This window comes from Podarcis raffonei, chromosome 11 (assembly GCF_027172205.1).
Source record: "Podarcis raffonei isolate rPodRaf1 chromosome 11, rPodRaf1.pri, whole genome shotgun sequence".
NCBI classification, from domain to species: domain Eukaryota; kingdom Metazoa; phylum Chordata; class Lepidosauria; order Squamata; family Lacertidae; genus Podarcis; species Podarcis raffonei.
The window spans coordinates 31,153,692-31,174,974 of record NC_070612.1 but is presented as its reverse complement, the minus strand read 5'-3'; the positions used below and the strand labels follow the sequence as shown (position 1 = coordinate 31,174,974).

The 21,283-nt window shown below is 40.3% G+C and overlaps 1 protein-coding gene across 3 annotated transcripts in view; it reads left to right on the top strand.

Moving 5' to 3' along the window:
• Positions 1-21,283, top strand: part of LOC128423738 (dihydrofolate reductase-like) — a 31,365-nt gene that overhangs the window by 3,482 nt on the left and 6,600 nt on the right. Inside the window, exons 4-6 of one of the 3 annotated variants that reach the window (XR_008332824.1) lie at positions 488-614; positions 12,573-12,684; positions 12,912-14,772. Coding sequence is in view for 2 of the 3 variants with exons in the window: in XM_053409217.1 (XP_053265192.1) it covers positions 488-614; positions 12,569-12,684; positions 12,912-12,990 (322 nt within the window). In the remaining variant the exon portion in view is untranslated. Of the gene's footprint in view, positions 1-487; positions 615-12,568; positions 12,685-12,911; positions 14,773-21,283 lie in introns of those variants that run through there. The other 2 variants (XM_053409217.1, XM_053409219.1) reach the window with 2 other exon arrangements.

The window sequence follows — 21,283 nt, the reverse complement described above, 5'->3', positions numbered from 1 at the left end:
TATTTATTTACTGAATTTATATACCGCCCTATACCTGGGGGTCTCAGGGCAGTTCACAGAATAATGTCTTGTTCAAACTGTAGGCTTAACAGTTTATGAGGATGTAGTTTTACCTTCTCTCAAAAGTGGTTTTACACTGTAATTCTAATTGTATACAGTGGTATCTCGGGTTACATACGCTTCAGGTTACATACGCTTCCGGTTACAGACTCCGCTAACCCAAAAATAGTGCTTCAGGTTAAGAACTTTGCTTCAGGATGAGAACAGAAATTGTGCTCTGGCAGCGCAGCAGCAGCAGGAGGCCCCATTAGCTAAAGTGGTGCTTCAGGTTAAGAACAGTTTTAGGTTAAGTACGGACCTCCGGAACGAATTAAGTACTTAACCCGAGGTACCACTGTATCAGCCACAAAATCTAATGATCAAGGGATGGTTTTATAAGAGGGAGGAATGTGCTTAAATATTAAGCAGTGACATTTGTTCGTTCTAGGAAAATTCCTGAAGGAGCCCATTACCTGGCCAAAAGTCTAGACCAGGCATTAGATCTTCTGGAATCACCAGAGTTGGCAAGCAAAATAGACATGATTTGGATAGTTGGAGGCACTTCTGTTTATAAGGTATGGGTCAAACGCAAGATTAATATTCTAAAATAATGTAATATATTAATTAAAGATAGACAATACCTACTTTTAGCATGGCCTTTTCACATCCTGACAATTTTCGAATCATTGAAGTAGACGGCACATTTAAAACAGTTTCCATAGTGGGCTTTTCTCCAAATGTAGCTGTACTTTTCCTTTAACAAAGTAACATTTATTTTAGAAAATTATTAATTCTGTTCAAAAGAATTGCAAAGTGATATACTAAACAGAAATTTACTACAATATATTAATAATCAAGTATAAATCTAAAAAAAAAATACATACTGTTCGACCAATAGTACTTACCCATCCATAGTGGCTGGTACAAAATGCCAGCCAGTCACATTGTACAGCAGTGCAAGATAAAAACTCACACAGCCTCAAAATTCAGATAAATATAATCTCCTACCCCACCTCCTGCCTGGGGTGCACAGTCACTCCCTCTCCATCTCACACCAGTGGGAAGGCAGCAGCTAGGTGCAATCCACCAAGAAACAATACAGTTTTTGCTTATTTATTTTAATGGTCCTTAGATGGGATTTTGCAGCAAGCCACATTAAAATAAATGCAGGCTAAACAAGTACAATCCTTCGTGAATTGTTAAAAAGAAGGGTGCACATTTTCACCACATTTTTTACCTTCCCAGTTTCTACTGATATTTTTTATATAAAATATATACATATGTTATCCTGGTTACTATAGTGAAGCTTTTTTTGTGCTTTTGGCCTCTGTAACCTTCTAATATGGACATCTAGTGTTTTATTATTATGCATTTTAGTTTGTTTATTGTATAACATTCATTTTCAATGGATGTTGTGAACTGACTTGAAGAATTCTGAGAACCTGAAATACATTTTAAAATAACCTGCCTCCTACTGGAGTATGTTTATCTTCCATTTAGAAGAAAACGCCAATTGAGAACTGAACAGTCAAAATGCATGCTTCACAAAGCTGCTTTTGTAGTGTTCCAAAAATGTATACTTCAGTTAATAATTTATATTCTTCATATCTAACCTAGTTAAGTTTTATGCCTTCTGCTTCACTTCCTGTTACTTAAAAGAGAGCAATGCTATTCAGCGTTGCAACTCTCAGGCATTAATTGTTTTTTATTATTGTTCCCTGCGTCCTGTTGTTCGTGTGGTGGGTTAACTTCATAGCCACAGGCTGTCTTGCCCAATAGAGTATGCTACTCTACTAGTCAATGTAACATTTTTATGTAAATTCTGTCTATAACTTCAAGTTCTGGTAATAAAGCCACTTCCTGATAGCCTGCAAGGAAAAAGTAAAGTGGTTCTAGAGAAAGCTTTATTTTTGAGCTGACATTATGGTTTTAATGAGATGGACTAAATTAACATGAACACCAATAAAAATTCAAAGTGTTTTAGTGCATTTATCAGAGATGTAGTATGCTGAATGATAAGAGTTTCTAAAAGACTACTATTATTTTATGAATAGGTGTGTGGGTAGAAAATTATCTATGGGTACTGAATATCTGCTGGTAATTGAAATGAATCATTTTATTTTATGTAATCCATTAGTTGCATGAATTTGCTTTTGAAAGCTTTGTTTTTGACATTACTGTGTTACATGTTTTAATGTAACAGCTTTTGCACCACATCATTAGGCAAAGCCAGTGTTGGGGACAGTGGGGTATAGAACTTTACCAATTAAAGGTTAAAGGGACCCCTCACTGTTGGGTCCAGTCGTGGACTACTCTGGGGTTGCGGCACTCATCTCGCTTTACTTGGCCGAGGGAGCCGGCGTACAGCTTCCGGGTCATGTGGCCAGCATGACTAAACCGCTTCTGGCGTACCAAAGCAGTGCACGGAAACGCCGTTTGCCTTCCCGCCGGAGTGGTACCTATTTATCTACTTGCACTTGGACGTGCTTTTGAGCTGCTAGGTTGGCAGGAGCTGGGACCGAGGAATGGGAGCTCACCCCGTCATGGGGGTTCAAACCGCTGACCTTCTGATCGCCAAGCCCTAGGCTCTGTGGTTTGGTTTAATTTGTAGCCTCACCCAATCCAAAGAACTCTGGCCATACACGTTTGGGGTGAAAGTATATACATTAAAATTGCTACTTTATCCTAGTCAGTTCAAAATATCATTTTACTTCTAGGGTATGTACGAAAATCCATTACAAGTATCATACTGTTGGACTTGGATTGAGGAGCTGAAATTTCCACATACCTGTGGAAGCACTCTGAAGTGACAGGAGAATGCCTGTCTCAAACCCCTTGCAAGAATGATGGGGTTAGAATTGTGATTAATAATAAATATGTTCCTTTATGTCACCAAAAGAGGCAGGGTGGGGCAGAATTTAGTGTTTGCAGACATTCTCAGTGGTGTTTCAAATATATATGTTTTCACTGAGGCATGTGCTGCCTCGAAACGTAAACCCCTGGGTATATGCGGGGTGGCCTGCACACAACTGGGCAGAAAGTGAAAAGGGTGCTTCATAGTTGCAACATGTGGGTGAGGAGGAAGATGCAGGAGGTTACAGGATGGTGGGGTTGTGTACAAGCGGGGGCATGGGAACGTGAAGAGCAAGTTCATAGTTGCTTAGGGCGGGAAGGGAAAGTTATAAAGGGCTAATGGGAGGGGTGGTGGGAGCAGGGTGCCCCAGCAGGGTGAGCACACACACGTAGTGAATTACATACACTTAACACAGCTACATGGTGATTGTACAGAAATACCTTTAATTAAGAAGGCACGTAGGGTGATATCAAACGTAAGTGATATCAAACGTAAGTCTGCTGATTTTGATGGGTCTTCTCTGAGGATGACTAACGTTGACTCTTGCCCATTGTACATAGCTTTCTGACAATGTTTGGATCCTCTTCCAAACACATTCCTTTCTCATGTGTTGAATATTGTCATAAAGCTTTCTGCATGGGTTCCAAATGGGGACGTGGGTGGCGCTGTGGGTTAAACCACAGAGCCTAGGACTTGTCGATCAGAAGGTCGGCGGTTCAAATCCCCACGACGGGGTGAGCTCTCGTTGCTCAGTCCCTGCTCCTGCCAACTTAGCAGTTCGAAAGCACATCAAAGTGCAAGTAGATAAATAGGTACCACTCCGGCGGGAGTGGGAAGTGGGAGTGGGAAACGGCGTTTTCGTGTGCTGCTCTGGTTTGCCAGAAGTCATGCTGGCCACATGACCCGGAAGCTGTATGCCGGCTCCCTCGGCCAATAAAGCGAGATGAGCGCCGCAACCCCAGAGTCGGACACGACTGGACCTAATGGTCAGGGGTCCCTTTACCTTTACCTTATGGGTTCCAAGAGTGTTGCCTGGGGCATAATGAACTCTTTGGAACAAAACCTGGCATTACAGCTACATTACAGGAGGTGTGATAATGCGGATAATACAAAGTACTATTCATTCTGCATGTCTTAATTCTTCTATTTTACTCAACAAGATGGCAGTATCAAAGAAGAGCACTAGCTAAAGATTTTCATAAGTGCTTCTATTTCATACCTACAGGGGGGGGGAACAAATGCTGGATCCTCAATGCTGAATATGATTTGTCCTAGTCTTTCCTCTTTCCTGCTGCTTGTACTGTTCCTTCAAACAGACCACATAGGGCCAAACTATTCATGTGATGCTAAGTATGTCATTAGAAGGCCCCTCAAAGTGCATTAAAAAACAACAACAGCAGGCATGGGAGTTCGATTTTCATTGCACTGCAACATGAAAAGAGGTTTAACCCTTTCTATTTTCCAGCAATCCTTCTGAAATACACACTCAATATTAATCTGAGCCGGGGGAAGGTTGTTCTCATTACTGTTGATGGGAGCCTTTTTCTGAAGCTAATAGCAATGCTTTGGAGTTGCTATTTTTGTCAGGACTGTGCAGGGAAATAAACCTCCCCTCCTTGGATACCGTGGTCCTAATAAAACTGGGAACTGTGTTGTTTGGTGAAACATATTGATGTACAGTGGTATCTCTGGTTACGAACGGGATCCGTTCTGGAGGCCCGGCCGTATCCCGAAAATTTCGTAACCGGAGGACCGCTTTTGCGCACTCGTGAGTGGCAAACCCACTGCCAGGTTTGCCGCGTTCGCAACCCGAAGATTACGTTACCTGGAGATAATTCTTAGTGATACTGTAATTCTTCATGATACATTGAGGATCACACATAGTTTGCCCCTTAGAGAGGAACTGGTACAGTGTAGCATGAAGTTTCATATACAACAGTCTACTGGTGTATGGACTAAGAACATGATAGAGTCAATACTAGTAGTGCAAACTTGCAAGATCAGAGTTACAGACTATGATTGAAATATGATACCTGTGTGCTACCTGTTGCAGCTGAGTTGGGAATGTGCTCTCGCCCTCATGTGCTTGCAGGCTCCCCAAAGGCATCTGGTTGGCTACTGTGAAAACAGGGTGCTGCTCTAGATGAGCCTTTGATCAAGCAGGGCTCATTTTCTGTTTGTTCTGGCAACAACTGTAATCCACCTCACTGATAACTTTTATATAGCCACTACAGATTTTATACAGACGTGCAAATGGCACTGAGTTAAATGTGCCTGTTGTTTGGTAGATTTAAATATATTTTCTGAGCCATGATTCATAAACAGTTTTCAGTGGCAAACAATGTGCTGGTTGAGGCTGTTTTATACACGAATGGACAGTGTTACCTGAATGCTTTTTGATTAAAGCATTGTGTAAAGAATTACTCATTTGGCAAAAGGACAGGAGGGGCTGTTAAGCTTATCAGTCACTGAACAATGGAAAATGAAAACCCTTTGCTGTACACTCTCATAAAATACGATACTTTGCTCCATATTTAATGTCAGAGTGTTTAAAAGAACATATTTTATTCTGTTGTATTTAGCATGGCTTCCAGCTTTTTCCAATTACTTTCCTTGCATTAATTAAGAACCATTTATTTGTGCTTTATTACTGTAGCAACTATCTGTTTAAAAGATAAACTGTCTCTTTAATAGAGTACTTCCCAACAAAAGCAGTCAGCATACTCACCGATTTGCTAAAAATGCTACTCTGTAAGCTTCACATTGAATAGATGCCCAGAGCCAGAATGTCGGGGGAGTGAGAGTACGACATAGTATGTTGTACAAAACAGCAAAAATCTAAATATAGGTAGTCCAATATGTTTTGTATGATTTCATTTATGAAATCATTTTAATAATAACATTTTAATAAAATAAATGCCAAGTACTTATCAGTAATACCACGTACCGGAACTCTGGGGGAAGTAGCTTTATATATTATTACTGGGTAATTTGGTAGATCAATACTTGGATGTTTTTCCATTTTTCTGTAGGCTAAAAAATTACCAATACTTTTGTGTGTGTGTATGTGAAAAAAATACAGGGAAGAAGTCTGGTATGTCCTTGACCCTAACAGCCCATACCTCACTCTTGAGGGTTATTGCAATAGTTTAATAAGCCCTTTTCCCCCCCTAAAAGGATTCATTAAAAAGTTTGTTTAAGATGTTGTGGTGCTGGTGCATGCCCACACACACATTGTGCTACGACAGTAAGTGAATCTACATTGGGGAAGTAGACAAACCCTTGGAACTAGGCAAGCAAGAGGGAAGAAAGCAGGAGGAAGCGCACCTTTCACTTCTTGTTTGCCTGTCACTCTGAGACTGGAACATTCCTATTTACTCTGGTTTACTTGAGAGGGTTTGTGTGATGAAGACCTTTGAAATTAATTAACATGACTAAGTTAGGTCCACTTATTTCAATAGGTCTACTCTGAGTAAATTGTAGTTGAGTACCACCCTGAGTCTGCCTTTAGAAGATTGTTTTATTGCATGCACTCCACTTCTGCGTTCATGTTAAATTAAAAGGCTATGCTCTATGTCACCCCTACCAACAGAAGCTCAGCTGGTGGGTATATGAGAAGGTCATAGCACCTCGACTTTGGGATGCCTTTTCTAAAGAGGTCCACCATGCTCCATCATTACCTGTTTTTTAAGCCAATTGTTGAAAAAAAGGCTGTTCTAGGGTCTCTTCAGCTATACGAAAATTTCGATACAGTACAGACTTATGCATGCTTACTCAAAAGTAAGTCTGACTGTGTTCATTGGGGTTTATTTTACTATAGTAAGCATGTTTTGAATTGAAGTTATGATAATCATTTATTGAATTGTTAGTTTGCATTTTTGTTTAACTTTTATTTTAGAGACTAGTTGCTTTGAGGGACATTGGTAGAGGTGTGTAGTAACCACAAGATTTGGCTTAGACTCCAGTTTGGTGCTTTGGAAACATACAGATTTGGTTCAGACTGCTTCAGAGCCTGCCCAGTTCACCTCTGATCTGAATCCAAATCCCAGTTTGGGGAAAACAAAGTTGTGTGCCTCCCTAGTGCTTATAGTGGAGAAAACAACAAACAGCTATAGCTTTTCTTTTTGACAAAACTGAATGAAATTAGCAGGCATAGCAGGCTCTTTTGGGTCTCAGCTCCTGCCAACCTAGCAGTTCAAAAGCATGCCAGTGCAAGTAGATAAATAGGTACTGCTGCAGCAGGAAGGTAAATGGCGTTTCCGTGCACTCTTGTTTCCGTCACGGTGTTCCATTGCGCCAGAAGTGGTTTAGTTATGCTGGCCACATGACTCAGAAAGCTGCCTCTGGACAAAAGCTGGCTCCCTCAGCTTGAAAAGCAAGATGAGCACCGCAACCTCATAGTTGCCTTTAACGACTTAACCGTCCAAGGGTCCTTTACCTTTACCTTTATACAGTACTGCTCTGCTTAATTGAGTGTGCTAATCTACACTATGCTTGCAGGCAATTGCCAGTTCAGTAGTGCTGATGATGGAGGCTGCTGCATCAACACGGAGGGCAGAATGGTTCTAGTATCATGGAAACATCACAAGTGGTGGCAGTGCAGCCACATCAGGACTGTAGTACATGATCTGACACTTTCTAGAAGCAGTGCCATGCAGGAGATGTTCAGGCCTTTAAAATAATACACAGTTCTAATACAGAAAACAAATGTCAAATTATTTATCCAAAATTAGCAGTAAACTCTTATTCATATAAAAGAAACATGCTGATTTGACATCTCCTTGGAAAATTATAAAATGGGGGACGGGTGGAAGAAAGGTTAGAGCATGACTCATTGATGGAGGCATAAGTCACTTAAATCCCAGTCTTCTGTATTTTAAGTGCCTTTTTAGAAGTGCTTGCTAAGATTGAAGTGGGAGGATTTGAACTTCTGCTCTGAATAAGAGGTGTGGGGGTGGGGACTTGGTTGAAAGAAATGTAGCAACGTCTTAACTATATTGGAGTTGATGCCAACTGACAATGTGACTTTAAAAAATCAACAACATTTATAAGATGCAGTGGAATCTTTTTCCTTCCTTTTGTGTACAAGAACTGTGTGAGATTAGTAGCTGAACGTTGCCCACTGTCCTGTGTCAGTAGATGTATGTATGTGGGCCACGTTCACTGTGGGGTTTTCTCTTTCTCCCCTCATTTTGTTAAGCTGCAAGTGCTTAGCAAGGGAAGATTTGGCACTGCAAGAATGGAAGGATTAATTCAAGAGCTAATCCTTAGTGGTTTCTTAGTATTTCCTTTCCCTTGAAATTTGTTTTATATAATCAGCAGAATGAATCCTCTCTGAAAACTCTGCATTATGTACACAGAGGATTCTAAAGCAAACACTAGTATTAGATTCCATATGAAACTTTTTTTAGCAGGATACAATGCAGTTTATATATGCCTGTTATCTTTGTCCATGGAGTTTTCTTGGCAAGGTTACTGGAGTGGCTTGCCGGTTATATGCAGAATACATCATGTGAAAGGCTGGGCTGGATGAATCCCAAGCTGGAATTAAGATTGCCGGAAGAATTATCAACAACCTCAGATATGCAGATGACACAACCTTGATGGCAGAAAGTGAGGAGGAATTAAAGAACCTTTTAATGAGGGTGAAAGAGGAGAGCGCAAAATATGGTCTGAAGCTCAACATCAAAAAAACGAAGATCATGGCCACTGGTCCCATCAACTCCTGGCAAATAGAAGGGGAAGAAATGGAGGCAGTGAGAGATTTTACTTTCTTGGGCTCCATGATCACTGCAGATGGTGACAGCAGCCATGAAATTAAAAGACGCCTGCTTCTTGGGAGAAGGGCAATGACAGGCCTAGACAGCATCTTGAGAAGTAGAGACGTCAGCTTGCCAACAAAGGTCCGTATAGTTAAAGCCATGGTTTTCCCAGTAGTGATGTATGGAAGTGAAAGCTGGACCATAAAGAAGGCTGATCGCCGAAGAATTGATGCTTTTGAATTATGGTGCTGGAGAAGACTCTTGAGAGTCCCATGGACTGCAAGAAGATCAAACGCATCCATTCTTAAGGAAATCAGCCCTGAGTGCTCACTGGAAGGACAGATCGTGAAGCTGAGGCTCCAGTACTTTGGCCACCTCATGAGAAGAGAAGACTCCCTGGAGAAGACACTGATGCTGGGAAAGATGGAGGGCACAAGGAGAAGGGGGCGACAGAGGACGAGATGGTTGGATAGTGTTTTCGAGGTTACCAGCATGAGTTTGACCAAACTGCGGGAGGTAGTGGAGGACAGAGGTGCCTGGCGTGCTCTGGTCCATGGGGTCACGAAGAGTCGGACACGACTAAATGACTAAACAACAACAACAATGCAGTTTGGAAGTTACTTTTCACATGTGGCAGCAACTTCACTGCTTAATTCGCAAGAAATTTCTCCTTACGCAAAATGGTGGACTTTTTGTTGCAGAATTTACACGGAAATAGAAGTACATATGTCCGAGGTGGGTGGGAGAAGACATAAAAGTGAGCAAAGTAAACTAATGTGAAATTTACCTTTGTAAATTTGAAAAACTCACTCATAACTTTTGCAACTTCCACCCAGACAACCAAAAAGCATTATCAGAATTCAAGGGCATATTGTAGCCTGGCAAAAACACGTGGGCTGTGAAACAGGGCCAGTGAAGGGTATATCCTGGTGAGAGTTTTGAAGGCCAGCTAAAGAAGCCTGGAGGCCCCTGGCCCAGATTTTCCCCATCAGTGATGTAGCCCCAAGTACTTAAAAATCTGTTTCTGGTTTTGATCATGCCTTTGTCTTGATTTGGTCGTAGTGGTGAATGCATTGCAAAAGTTGGTAGCAGGCAATGGGGACAGAGAGGATTACAATCAATGGATAGTATAATTTTATTCCTGTGCACTCCTTATAAAGAAATGAAATAAAAAATTGGCTTTTCTTGGTCATTAAATGCCAAAAGAATTCTATCTCGCTGATGTGTTCTCCTTTTTACCTGAAAGTATTCAAACTGAACCAGTTGCTTTATAAATTTGTGGCCTCAGCAACTGCTGACTTAAATTGTTGGATTAGATCTGCATGAACAGACGTTTGTCAAAGCAACAGTTACCAACTCAGTCTTAAGTGAATCTTTAGAAGATTAAGTGTTCTGTGGGAGAAAAGTGGAAAGAGAATTATTTATGTTGAAATCTTTATGTTGATAACCATATAGCTGTAGCTGGTTGTGTACTTTTCATAAGCAGGCCTGGGGGCGGTTTCCTGCATCTGTAAATTAAAGAAAGAGGCTGCACTTATCAGAATGCACAATATTTCAAAACTGATTGCTTCTCCTTATGTGTCCTTTAAAAAAAATATCAAATGGCTGCCACATTCCAGGCTAAATTAATACAGTTGTGCATGGCTGTGTTCAGATGTCACTCTAAACTATGGTTTGGCATAACCTAACCTCCTCCCACACTCTCAGTCCTCCCTTCTCCTCTCAGATGTCTGAGAGGAGGAATTTAGAAGCTTTTGCATCAACTTTAGGTTGACCACTGTTTATTGTCTTATGTGGAATTGTGGTTAATCTTAAGTATGGTTAAGTTTAATAAGCCAACTTCAGAAACCATGTTTTAAACATGGCTTATTTGAAACTAACCATAATTAAGATTAACTACATTCTGTCAGGTTTAGAAGGCACAACAAGCTATGGATAATCAAAGCAGAAGGAAAATATATCAAACTTCTCTTCCTGAGTGTTCAGGTGGAAAGTAGGTGGAGTGCAGGAGCCCAGGAAAAGGCTATGTTTATTCATGTCTTGCTAAACTATAGTTTAGCATGATGTCCAAATGCAGCCAATATATTGTATTTTTTTTTATTTTATTGAAAAAGCTTGGCCTCATAAAAATTTTAATCCCCACATAAATCTTTTTATCTTCTTGGGTCAAATTATCTTTGTGTGACATATGTTTCTATAGATGTGTTTATGAGGAATGGTTTTGGATTTGTTTGCAAGTTGTGAAAATTGTCTTCTGCTTTATATCTGTGGTCTGGAAATAAAACAACAGGAGTGGTTGTGATAATCTTCCTGCCCTGCAGTTATTGTATTCACAGGGATTCTTGTAGTGTCCTTTCAAGTGGATAATGCTCTGAGTTTTGTTTTCAGACCTAATTTCTATGTTAACATGATGTAAAGGAAAACCACAAGTGGGTTCAGCTCTTTAAAAAAAAAATCCAGCAGAGGACACAGAAACACGACCATAATTACCACAGTCATCAATGAGAGGAGGAGACCATTGAAAAGAATGCCCTGTGTGAGAGCGGGGCGGGGGGGTTAGACCATCCTTGTAAGAGGCAGGCTACAGGGCACTGTATGTTAAGTGTTGGGAAACTCTTGGCATTAACTATATGAATGGGTCGAGGATCTGAGAAAATATTCTGCTGCTCCCATGTTTAACAGAATTGATTTTTCGTATAGCTACACTGTGATATTTATGTACTGTATACTATTGCTGCCATTTTTAGGACTTTGCTAACATAATTTACTCTTTGCATCTTTTCACTCTGCAACTGTTTTGAGCTTTTGACTTTATTGTATGTCGAGACCCTGTAACCACCCCCTCGAAGATGAATGAAAAACACCAGGACAGGATATTTGGTTAATGTTATTGGGCAAATTTTGGCCACAACTTTATTGGTTACAGAATTTGAGCAGTATTGGCTTAGGCATTGAATAGACCCGACTATATCTGACTCCTGCCCGCTGCACAGGGAGTCCAATAAGGGTAAACCACCTTTGTATTTGTTAAAATTGTTTAATATGTCAGTGTCACTGCTGTGTGGCGCCGTTTATTATTTTTGTAGTTTCTGTTTTTGCTGTGCTGCAAACCACTTTGGGTGCAGTTTTTTGTGGAGAATTGGGATACAAATTAAACAACAGTAACTCATTGTGACCATGTGATGTCCTTTGAGAATCTGTCTGCTCCTTTTGGCTTCCCAAAACTCCAATATTTCTAAAGATGTTTACAGTTTTCAGTAAATGTCTTACTGTCTAGGGTTGCCATATGTCTGGGATTTCCTGGACATGTCCTTTTGAGGGGGGGCCAGAGCACCCATCCAGGCAGATTTCTGCATTTTTCATGGATTGTCTGGGTTTGGGGGTTTAATTTATTATTATTATTATTATTATTATTATTATTACTACTACTACTACTACTACTACTACTACTACTACTACTACTACAACTACAACTACTTGTGGGGCACACGCATACTCAGAAGGCTCTGTGCCCTGGAACAGGAAGCACTGCATCAGGCGGCCTTCCATGGCCTTCCCAGGGCCATGCTAAGCCCTGAATTGCTCCCAGCGGCCAGCAGGCCTTGCATGGAGATGCAGGATTGGGGGGGGGGTGTCTTCAGAATATGGCAGCCCTATTATGATACGATATGATATGTTTATTGTCATTGTCCCATACAGAACAATGAAATTGAAAAATCTACATAAGACATTCAAAAACCCCTAAAAACTCTGAAACCCCATTTTAAAATACAATATACTCCTATAGAGACTCCTTATACTGCATTTAAAACCAATTTACTATCTGTAAATTGATTGATGATATATTATTAAAATTGCCTGTATTGGCTAATTAAGAAAACACATATTCATTCATTTTATCTGGCTTTTTAAGGCAGCAATGGACAAGCCAGTTCATCAACGATTGTTTGTGACAAGAATCCTGCATTACTTTGAAAGTGATACATTCTTTCCAGAAATTGATTTAGAAAAATACAGGCTTCTACCTAGGTAAGTATTTTATGAACAGTAATATCTCATTTTCATTTGAAGCTTTACTATTAGTGGCATAACAAAATATTTCCCAAGTTAATTTATGCTAATGCAAAACCTGAAAAGAAATATTAGAACCAACAATATGTGAAGGACAAAATAATCTCTTCATGTTTCTTTCAGCTTAGTCAAATATGTAATTATTCTTTTTATCAAACTACAAGCAATGCTTTCTCTCTACATAGTTTCCCAGGTGTCCCTGCTGATATTCAAGAAGAGAATGGCATTCAGTACAAATTTGAAGTGTATGAAAAGAGCATCTAAACTTCACCTGATGTGACAACTCTTTGCTCAAAACAAGCTTCTTAATTTAATCCATTTTGGCAGAATAAACGCTTCCCTCCCTCATGTGCTCTCCACATTGCTTCCCCCTGACAACTGCAGATGCTGAGAATCAGACAGAGGGAGCACCAGGCTCTCCTTTGCCCTCCCAGAGACCAAAATTACATGGGAGTAAGCTCCACTGAAATAAATGAACCAAGTCTCTTTCATGTAGTATTCATCTCTGGCTCACTCGCTTCAGGCTAATGCAAGTTCTGTTGGTGGAGAGGCTTCCTCACAACAAGCACAATACAGTGTAGAAACTACAATAAAAAGTTGTCTCTTGTGTATGTGAGACTTCCATAAGTCCACTGAAAAATGCATTCCATGTTTATGGCTGACAGAATAAATCATGGGTTTGTTTTTGTTGTTGTTTCATAAATAAAAAGGTGTGTTTTGAATTTCATCTTGTATGAATACTCTCTTAGACTGCAACTTCCATCAGCCCCCAACCAGCCACTGGTCAATGCATAAGTTTTAGTTTCCAGCCATTAACTCACATTAAATTTCAATTTTCTGGCAACAGCTCAAACTTTAGGTCTCATCAATTTCATGTTTAAAATTGGAAGTGGAGTTTTTTTTCCTGCTGTTGATAGCTTTTTTTTATGAAAACCAAGAAAAAAATTAAGTTGCTAGGCAGCAGTCACTTTGCTTATGAATCACTGCCTGGAGTAATTACCAGTGCTAAGAAGTTACTATAATCTCCATTAAGAAATTTTAAAAGTGAGTAATTTACCATCAATTGTGTTGGTCAATCTCGCCACAGAATCCTACAGAATAGGGGGGAAATGACAATTAGTGAAATTGTCTTAAACATTCTCTGGATAATACTATCTGATACATAGTCTTTTCCCCCTTCAGCTTCTCAAACAGAACTCTGTTGTCAAATTATTTTCCTTAACACGTTTTTACTCCTCCACCCTGGTACCATCTTCCATTTAGTGCTCTTTTTGTAATTTTAGAGCAAGCCTTTGTTCAGTTTGCTGCTGAGCTTATATCAACATGTAAAAGTGTGTGTGTGTGTGTGTGTATATATAAAACCCCAAGTTGTACAAAATGTGTTTTGTTAACACTCAACTATAACATCCCAATTTACTTCAGAGTCCAAAGGTGGTGAGGGAGACCATACACCCTTCCACCCTAATTGAGGCAGATTTTACTGCCAGTACTGGGGATCCAAAATACCTGAAGCAGTGGTGGCTTGGATGGTCTCCCAAATGCCAGGAACCCCTCCCCCCCCAAAAAAACTCCCTCTTTTCCTTTTCCCTTTCGAAGTGCTGTCTCCACCCACTTCTGGCTAGCTGTACCCACAGACAATCAAGGTGAAGCTCTTGCTTAGCATACTGAGAATTTTGCCTGTATTGTTCCATCAAGCTCTGATTTACCTGGGCCATCTGTCACAGATGCACCTGATTTTTTAAAATTAAAAATCATCTATGGCTTTAAAAATAAATTATTATACTAAATAGAGTTAAACCCTTTTTATTTTTCTGGAGTTCAAAAATGACATGAACTTACGTTCATCAATGTAATTTAAGTCCTGGGGTAAAAATGCCTAAATTGGATTTCAGTACTGATCTTAATATGTCACTGTGTGTTACTGTTTTGTAGTATTAAGATTGTCAGATGTGTAACTGCATTGAGATTATTTGTGACAAAGAGTGATATAGAAATGTATTGAATAAATAAATAAATAAATGCATTTTGCCTGAGAGTAAAAACAAAGTTTTGCCTTTGGTGTTCATCTCTGCCAACTAAGAAGTTCTAGAAGCCATTGATTCACTGCTGCTCCACTGTCACTCTTTTCCTTGCAGTGGTGGATCTTGGGGTCTCAAATTTCACTGGCACCCTGTGCAACACTAAAATCCAGTGCCCCTCTGCCTATGGTGCTCCATTCTAAATCATAGTTGTGGCAGCTCCCAAATCTGCCTCTGTTCCTGGTGAGCTACACAGCGGGTTTGATCATCTCATGGATGAGCCTGGCCTCTCATTGCTCTGTATACATCACATTGAATAATAATGCCTATAGGCCTGAAGCTATTTCAAAACTAGTAGCTTTCTAAAGTACATGCCATAGCAATGTAAGGAATGTATGCACAATCCCTATTACCATTTCCTCTAAGACTCCAACTACATGACACAAAGAGAATGAACTGGCCAATTTCACACTAGTTCTAAAGTTGGCGTTATGGCACAATGAATTGTTTCACCTCCTGTACATTGTTCAAGAATGCAATGCACTTTAGGTGGGCTGCTTTTAGGAACAGGAATATATTTTATAGGGACCTAATTTAGCTCTTTACTACACTCACTACTGCTGCTGTTCCAGCTTTTCCCAGCCATTGAACTTTTATTATTAGGGTTATTCGAGGTAGGGGTGATCAGTTATTTCACTTTATATATAGACACAAGTGAAGGTGGATAAAAGAAAGAGCCTGTTATATATGCGCATGAAGGTATGACAATGGCAACATCTGAAAAAAAGGGGCCACTGTTACCCATTAAACGGCCACCACTGTGCACAGGGAAAAGCAGTCTGCTAATTAAACTCTCCAAAATTTTGCTGAAGGCTGGCATATTTTAGTTGAATCACCAGTCTACTTTTGGAACTGTAATGCAGACCAGCTGGTTTCAGCTTTCTTGCTAGTTCTACTATTAAACAATATTTAATTTTTAAGCTGTTTAGAACACTTTGTTCCCAGGGAAGCATGAATGAGGGGGATTAAATTATATCTGTATTATACTTCTCTTAGTGACTGGTAATTATATTGTCACTCATTGTGCTATGCTATTCACTGCACTTAGCTGCGCAGAGAACTGAGGGAAATGGTTTTATTTTTCCTGTTCTACAACAAGAAGCTGACTCAAAGCGACTTTTAAAGTATCTAACTGATGCCAGTGGGGCTACTTGTGAGAAAAGAAAGGGCAACATTCTGAAGATGAATAATTTCCCATTGCCTCAAAGTGAGGTATATAGAACAAGTGAATATTTTTTTTAAGCGTTTTGGAAAACTTCATTTGTGTTCTGATGTACAGTGGTACCTCGGGTTAAGTATTTAATTCGTTCTGGAGGTCTGTTCTTAACCTGAAACTGTTCTTAACCTGAAGCACCACTTTAGCTAATGGGGCCTCCTGCTGCCGCAGGAGCAAAGTTCTTAACCTGAGGTAATATTTCTGGGTTAGTGGAGACTGTAACCTGAAGCGTATGTAACCTGAAGCGTATGTAACCCGAGGTACCACTGTATTAGGAGTATTAATTTTTTACTATTCTCTAACTTGCACATTTTACTAAACAGGGTTATTGTTGTTTTTACTGTTTTCTTGCTCTCTGTAGAACTGTTATTCTTTATAAGTGTTCCATTTGTGCGAAGTGACTCTCCACATAGGTGAGGTTTTAACAATACCAACATAATCAGCAAAACAAGAGAGTTTGCTGCTATAGTTAAAACAGCTACATCCACATCCAACAAGAATGGCTACAGCTCCATGGGGGGTGCTTCCAGGCTACAAGTGCAAGACATAAACAGTAAATGTATATTTATCTGAAACCCTACAGCTTCTGAAAACAACATGCAAGAAATTCATTGTATTTTAATATTTTGCTGGAAGCCGCCCAGAGTGGCTGGGGAAACCCAGTCAGATGGGTGGGGTATAAATAATAAATTATTATTATATTATTATTATTATTATTATTAGGTATCACACATTGCACCACCACCACTAAGTAGCATGACAAATCAACCCCACATAATGGATAAGGGTAGCCTAGATGAAGAAGTAATAGATTTATGGTTCGAGAAAACATTTTATAACATTGTACACCGACAAAATATTTGTGGCATGCGCTTTTGAGGGATAGATCCCATCTCAGATCTAGGAAGAGGTCACTAAGCAGCTAAGTGCATATTCAGTGAAAATTGGGGGGGGTGTAATCACAGGGGATGTGATTCACTCTAAGCTGGCTGCCAATGGTGATTTATAGGCATATCAAGATAAATTAGAAAAGCATACCTAAGGAGGGCACAATTCCTTCCTGTAGAAAGCCATTTGCAGCGTTTCTTCAACCCAGGTACGTATTGAGTCTTTATCATTTGGCTTTATTATTGGTGGTTCAAACTGAGCGTTCCCTCTGTAGTTAATCAACTTATTTGTGTAATAAACCACATATTTGAATCCTCTAAAGTTTCTCTTGTTCCCAATTCCTTCTGTTGGAAAACCTTACATTTGCCATGCCACACCATGACCCTTGGTTAAATATCTAAATGTGTCATTTAGGTGGACCTTTATTATATATGTGTAGATGATAACACATGGTAACAACTATGTGCTCTAGCTAACTATTCGTGCTGGATGTGTCCCTTTGCTTTCCCCAAGCTGCTCTCCCACAAATACAGGATTCACCACTCATCCTTGTCCATGCTCCTGGCTCCCCCCCCCCCCGGAGATGTTAACCTTTTTCCAAGCAGTTCCCTGTACCTTAGCAAGCTCCAAGAGAGAAACAGCTATGTAACAGGTAAAGGTGTTCCCAACATGGAATTGATGCCACAATGGTCACTACACATGCTACCCTGCTATTCTGAACAGCCTATCCGTGGTCCAGCAGTCTTGTGACTGGTGTGCATGGGCAGTTTTCATGGACGCTGGGGGCATGTCTACCATTTTTACACCATAGTTTCTAGCTCTCTGCTTTGCTTTTCTCCTCCTCTCCTTGGCTGAGCATGCACTGGATACGGTGCCTGTTCCGCTAGTGTAGTGGTGGAAATGTCTTTGGTCCAAGCCTAATGTGAGTTAAAAATTGAGATATAAAATCTTTCTCTGAACTTCTCACTGCTTGAATAACTGAGAACATAAAGCAGTGTTGTAGATCAAATTTCCTTTAAACTCTCTGGCTACTTACTGTAAGTAGAGACAACAACGCATTTGCTCTCTCGTTCCTAAATTCAGTATTTCATATTCCTGCAGATAAAAGAAATAATTGTTCCTTGTTTTCTGTTCCAGACCATGGCTTCTCTGATTGAATACTGCTGTAAAAACATTTTTGGCATTAAAACTTGAGCATATGCTCTTAGGTGAGTTTAAAATACAAGCCTTTCAAAACAGATGGTAATCTTAAAAGTATTGACACATGTGTAGTTTTATCTTTAACTTAAAAAACTAAAAGGACAAGCAATCACACAGAGTGGGGTGTTTTGTAACGTGGCGCAGCATTTTCTCCTATCATTGATTAAAATTAGCTGCCCAGTGCTGTGGTATCTAATATTTTAGTCTTCAACATTATTTAGTAGCAGTACTACAGTGCACACAGTCCAAAAGGATAAAGTGAGGCTAATATAAATAAAACACTTAAAATGTCTGTCCATCCAAGATGAAATGCTAATGAAAACGCCTTCCAACTTAACTTTTTCGTTACTTTAAATATGCACACTGCTATTTGTCAGCCACGATTTGAACCCATTGTTGGAAGGTAGGAAATCTGAATAGATAGAATATTATTTCTGCCTATAGGAAGGTTTACTATAGGCAGCTAAAACATCTTAATATTGGCATCGCATTCACTTCTGCAATTAAAAATAAGCTTTATAACTTATTCTGTGCATGTACAGTATATTTTCTAAATGGGTATCACTAAAGGACCAATGTCACTATAGTCCTGTTTCATGTAAGCACACAAATATGTGATGGCAACACTGGCAACTGTTTGTGTGGCATGATGCCCTCTAGCTTATGGGCAGGCAAACTAAGGCCCGGGAGCCAGATCCGGCCCAATCGCCTTCTAAATCCGCCCCGTGGACGTTCCGGGAATCAGTGTGTTTTTACATGAGTAGAATGTGTGCTTTTATTTAAAATGCATCTCTGGGTTATTTGTGGGGCATTGTCACAAGAGACTAGGGCCCTGCGGGACTTGACATCTTTCCACAGGGCCTGCAAGACAGAGCTGTTCCGCCAGGCCTTTGGCCAGGGCACAGCCTGACTCCCTCCCTCAGCAATCTTCGTGGAGCTCTGGCCCAATGGTGGCCAGTGGCTTGAATTTAATTAATTTTATAATGAATGATTTTAGAGTGTTGTTTGTGTTGTACTTTTGTATTGTTTTATTGTTGTTAGCCGCCCTGAGCCCGGCTTCGGCTGGGGAGGGCGGGATATAAATAAAATTTATTATTATTATTATTATTAGGAATTCGTTCATTTTTAAAAATATATATAGTCCAGCCCCCCACAAGGTCTGAGGGACAGTGGACCGCCCCCCTGCGGAAAAAGTTTGCTGACCCCTGCGAGTCTAGCTGTTCTGTCATGCTGAACACTTTCTGGTTTTTAAGGATGACTCTACCAAGGACTAAGCCTGGGTGGCAATGCAGAACTACTGGTACTGCCAAAATGCTCAAAGAGAGAGAATGGCTGGCATTTTCAATCTGAGCAGTTTTTCCCATCACTTTTAAAATTGGGAATCTGCAGCATATTAAGGCATTGATTCACAGATGTCTCCTTCATACAAAAGCCTTCTCATCAGCTTCTCTGAAGCTTCTCCCATTATTTAATTAGTGTGGCATAAATATGGCAGGCAGATTAAGCAAATGTGTAGGAGAGCTACTTTATTCCATGGTAGCAATGCTGTCCCCACCAGCAACCTTGATAAAATATCCAGAAGTGTATATGCCACCTACATGCCTTACATAATCCCAGCAACAACAGGCCAAAGAAGAGTGGTAACCTTTCCAAAAGAGTGGGTGTGTTGCGTATTCATTTCCCAGGCTGTTCAATAAAGAAACAGTATTAGTAATGTGGGTGGTATGTGAAGAAAGGAGGAAGCGAGACAGAGGATGAGATGGCATAAGTGTCCTTGGATGTTTTCATACTGTGGGCTTCTTTGTTATCTTTGTTTATATCTGTGCCTTATTCAGGTAGTGAGCTCAGAGTCATGGTAACATGGTATGATTTGCCTTCAAACTATTTTTGTTTGTAACAATTATTCAACTGTTAGGGCTGAGTTAAGCATTATATTCACAAGCTACAGAATAAGGGTCCTGAGAAACTAGGTTTTTGGATAAAACTATGCAGGAAATGTCAGACACCTCTAAAATGACTGATAAGATAGGAAAAGCCCTCCTGGATCAGGCCAGTGGCCCAACTAATCCAGCATCCTGTTCTCACAGTGGCTGACCAGATGCCTGTGGGAAGCCCACGATTTAAGAAGCCCACTATTTCCCAACTTTGTTCTTCATCTGTCTCTGAGCTACGACCTCCCGCAAACCACTGTTGTAAATCTATACTATCTTCCTCTTTTCTGGAAGGTTCAGGCTGGAGAGGCAATCTCCACCACTCCTCCTCTGTCCAGTCCCTGACAGCCAGTGAGAGGCACACACAGAGTAACCTAGTGAGCCATAAAAAGAGCATGAATTGGTGCATATCATTGTTCAGTATGTTGCAAGAGAAATGTGGTTGCACAGGCCATTATAAATAGTGAATTGTCATTGGTAGGTGAAAGAAACTATACAGTCATACCTCAGGTTGACATAGCTTCAAGTTAAGTATTTTCGGGTTGAGCTCTACAGCGACCCGGAAGTAACGGAGCGCGTTACTTCCGGGTTTCACTGCTCACGCATGCACAGACACTCAAAATGACGTCATGAGCATGTGTGGAAGCAGCGAAACGTGACCCACACATGCGTAGTCGCGTCTTACATTTACTTCAGGATGCGAACGGGGCTCTGGAACGGATCCCGTTCATATCCAGAGGTACCACTGTAGTTGGATAGGGTTAAATAATGAAGATTCCTTGGGTAGATGGGCATGTTGGAAGTGAAGATTTATTTTGTTACATTGATCATGCAACATCATGCTGAGGGGCAAGCTAACTTCTTTCATTGCAGGAAGCAGATGACTAATAATGACACACCATTCCAAACAGAAATTATCAGCTTCTGTATCAAGGCCCAGTGGCAGCACTAGAGAAAAAAATAACTGAGGGATTGGAGAAGATAGATTGAAATAACAAGTGATGTTTATTAGAGGGCAAGCTCTCTTTTGCATGCATGGTGCTCTGCAGTGTGGGCAAAGGGGAGTAGTGATTTATTTCAGTGGTGCTCACCCACTGTTAGTCCAACACAGTAGCACCTCAGATTGCCTCACTCCCCAACAGGTTTTCTTGGAATCAATCAGCACAGTGCAAGAACAGTAAATCAGATAATACTGTTAGTTGTGGAGATTCTAAAGACCCAGGCAAAGCATACAGAACATCAGG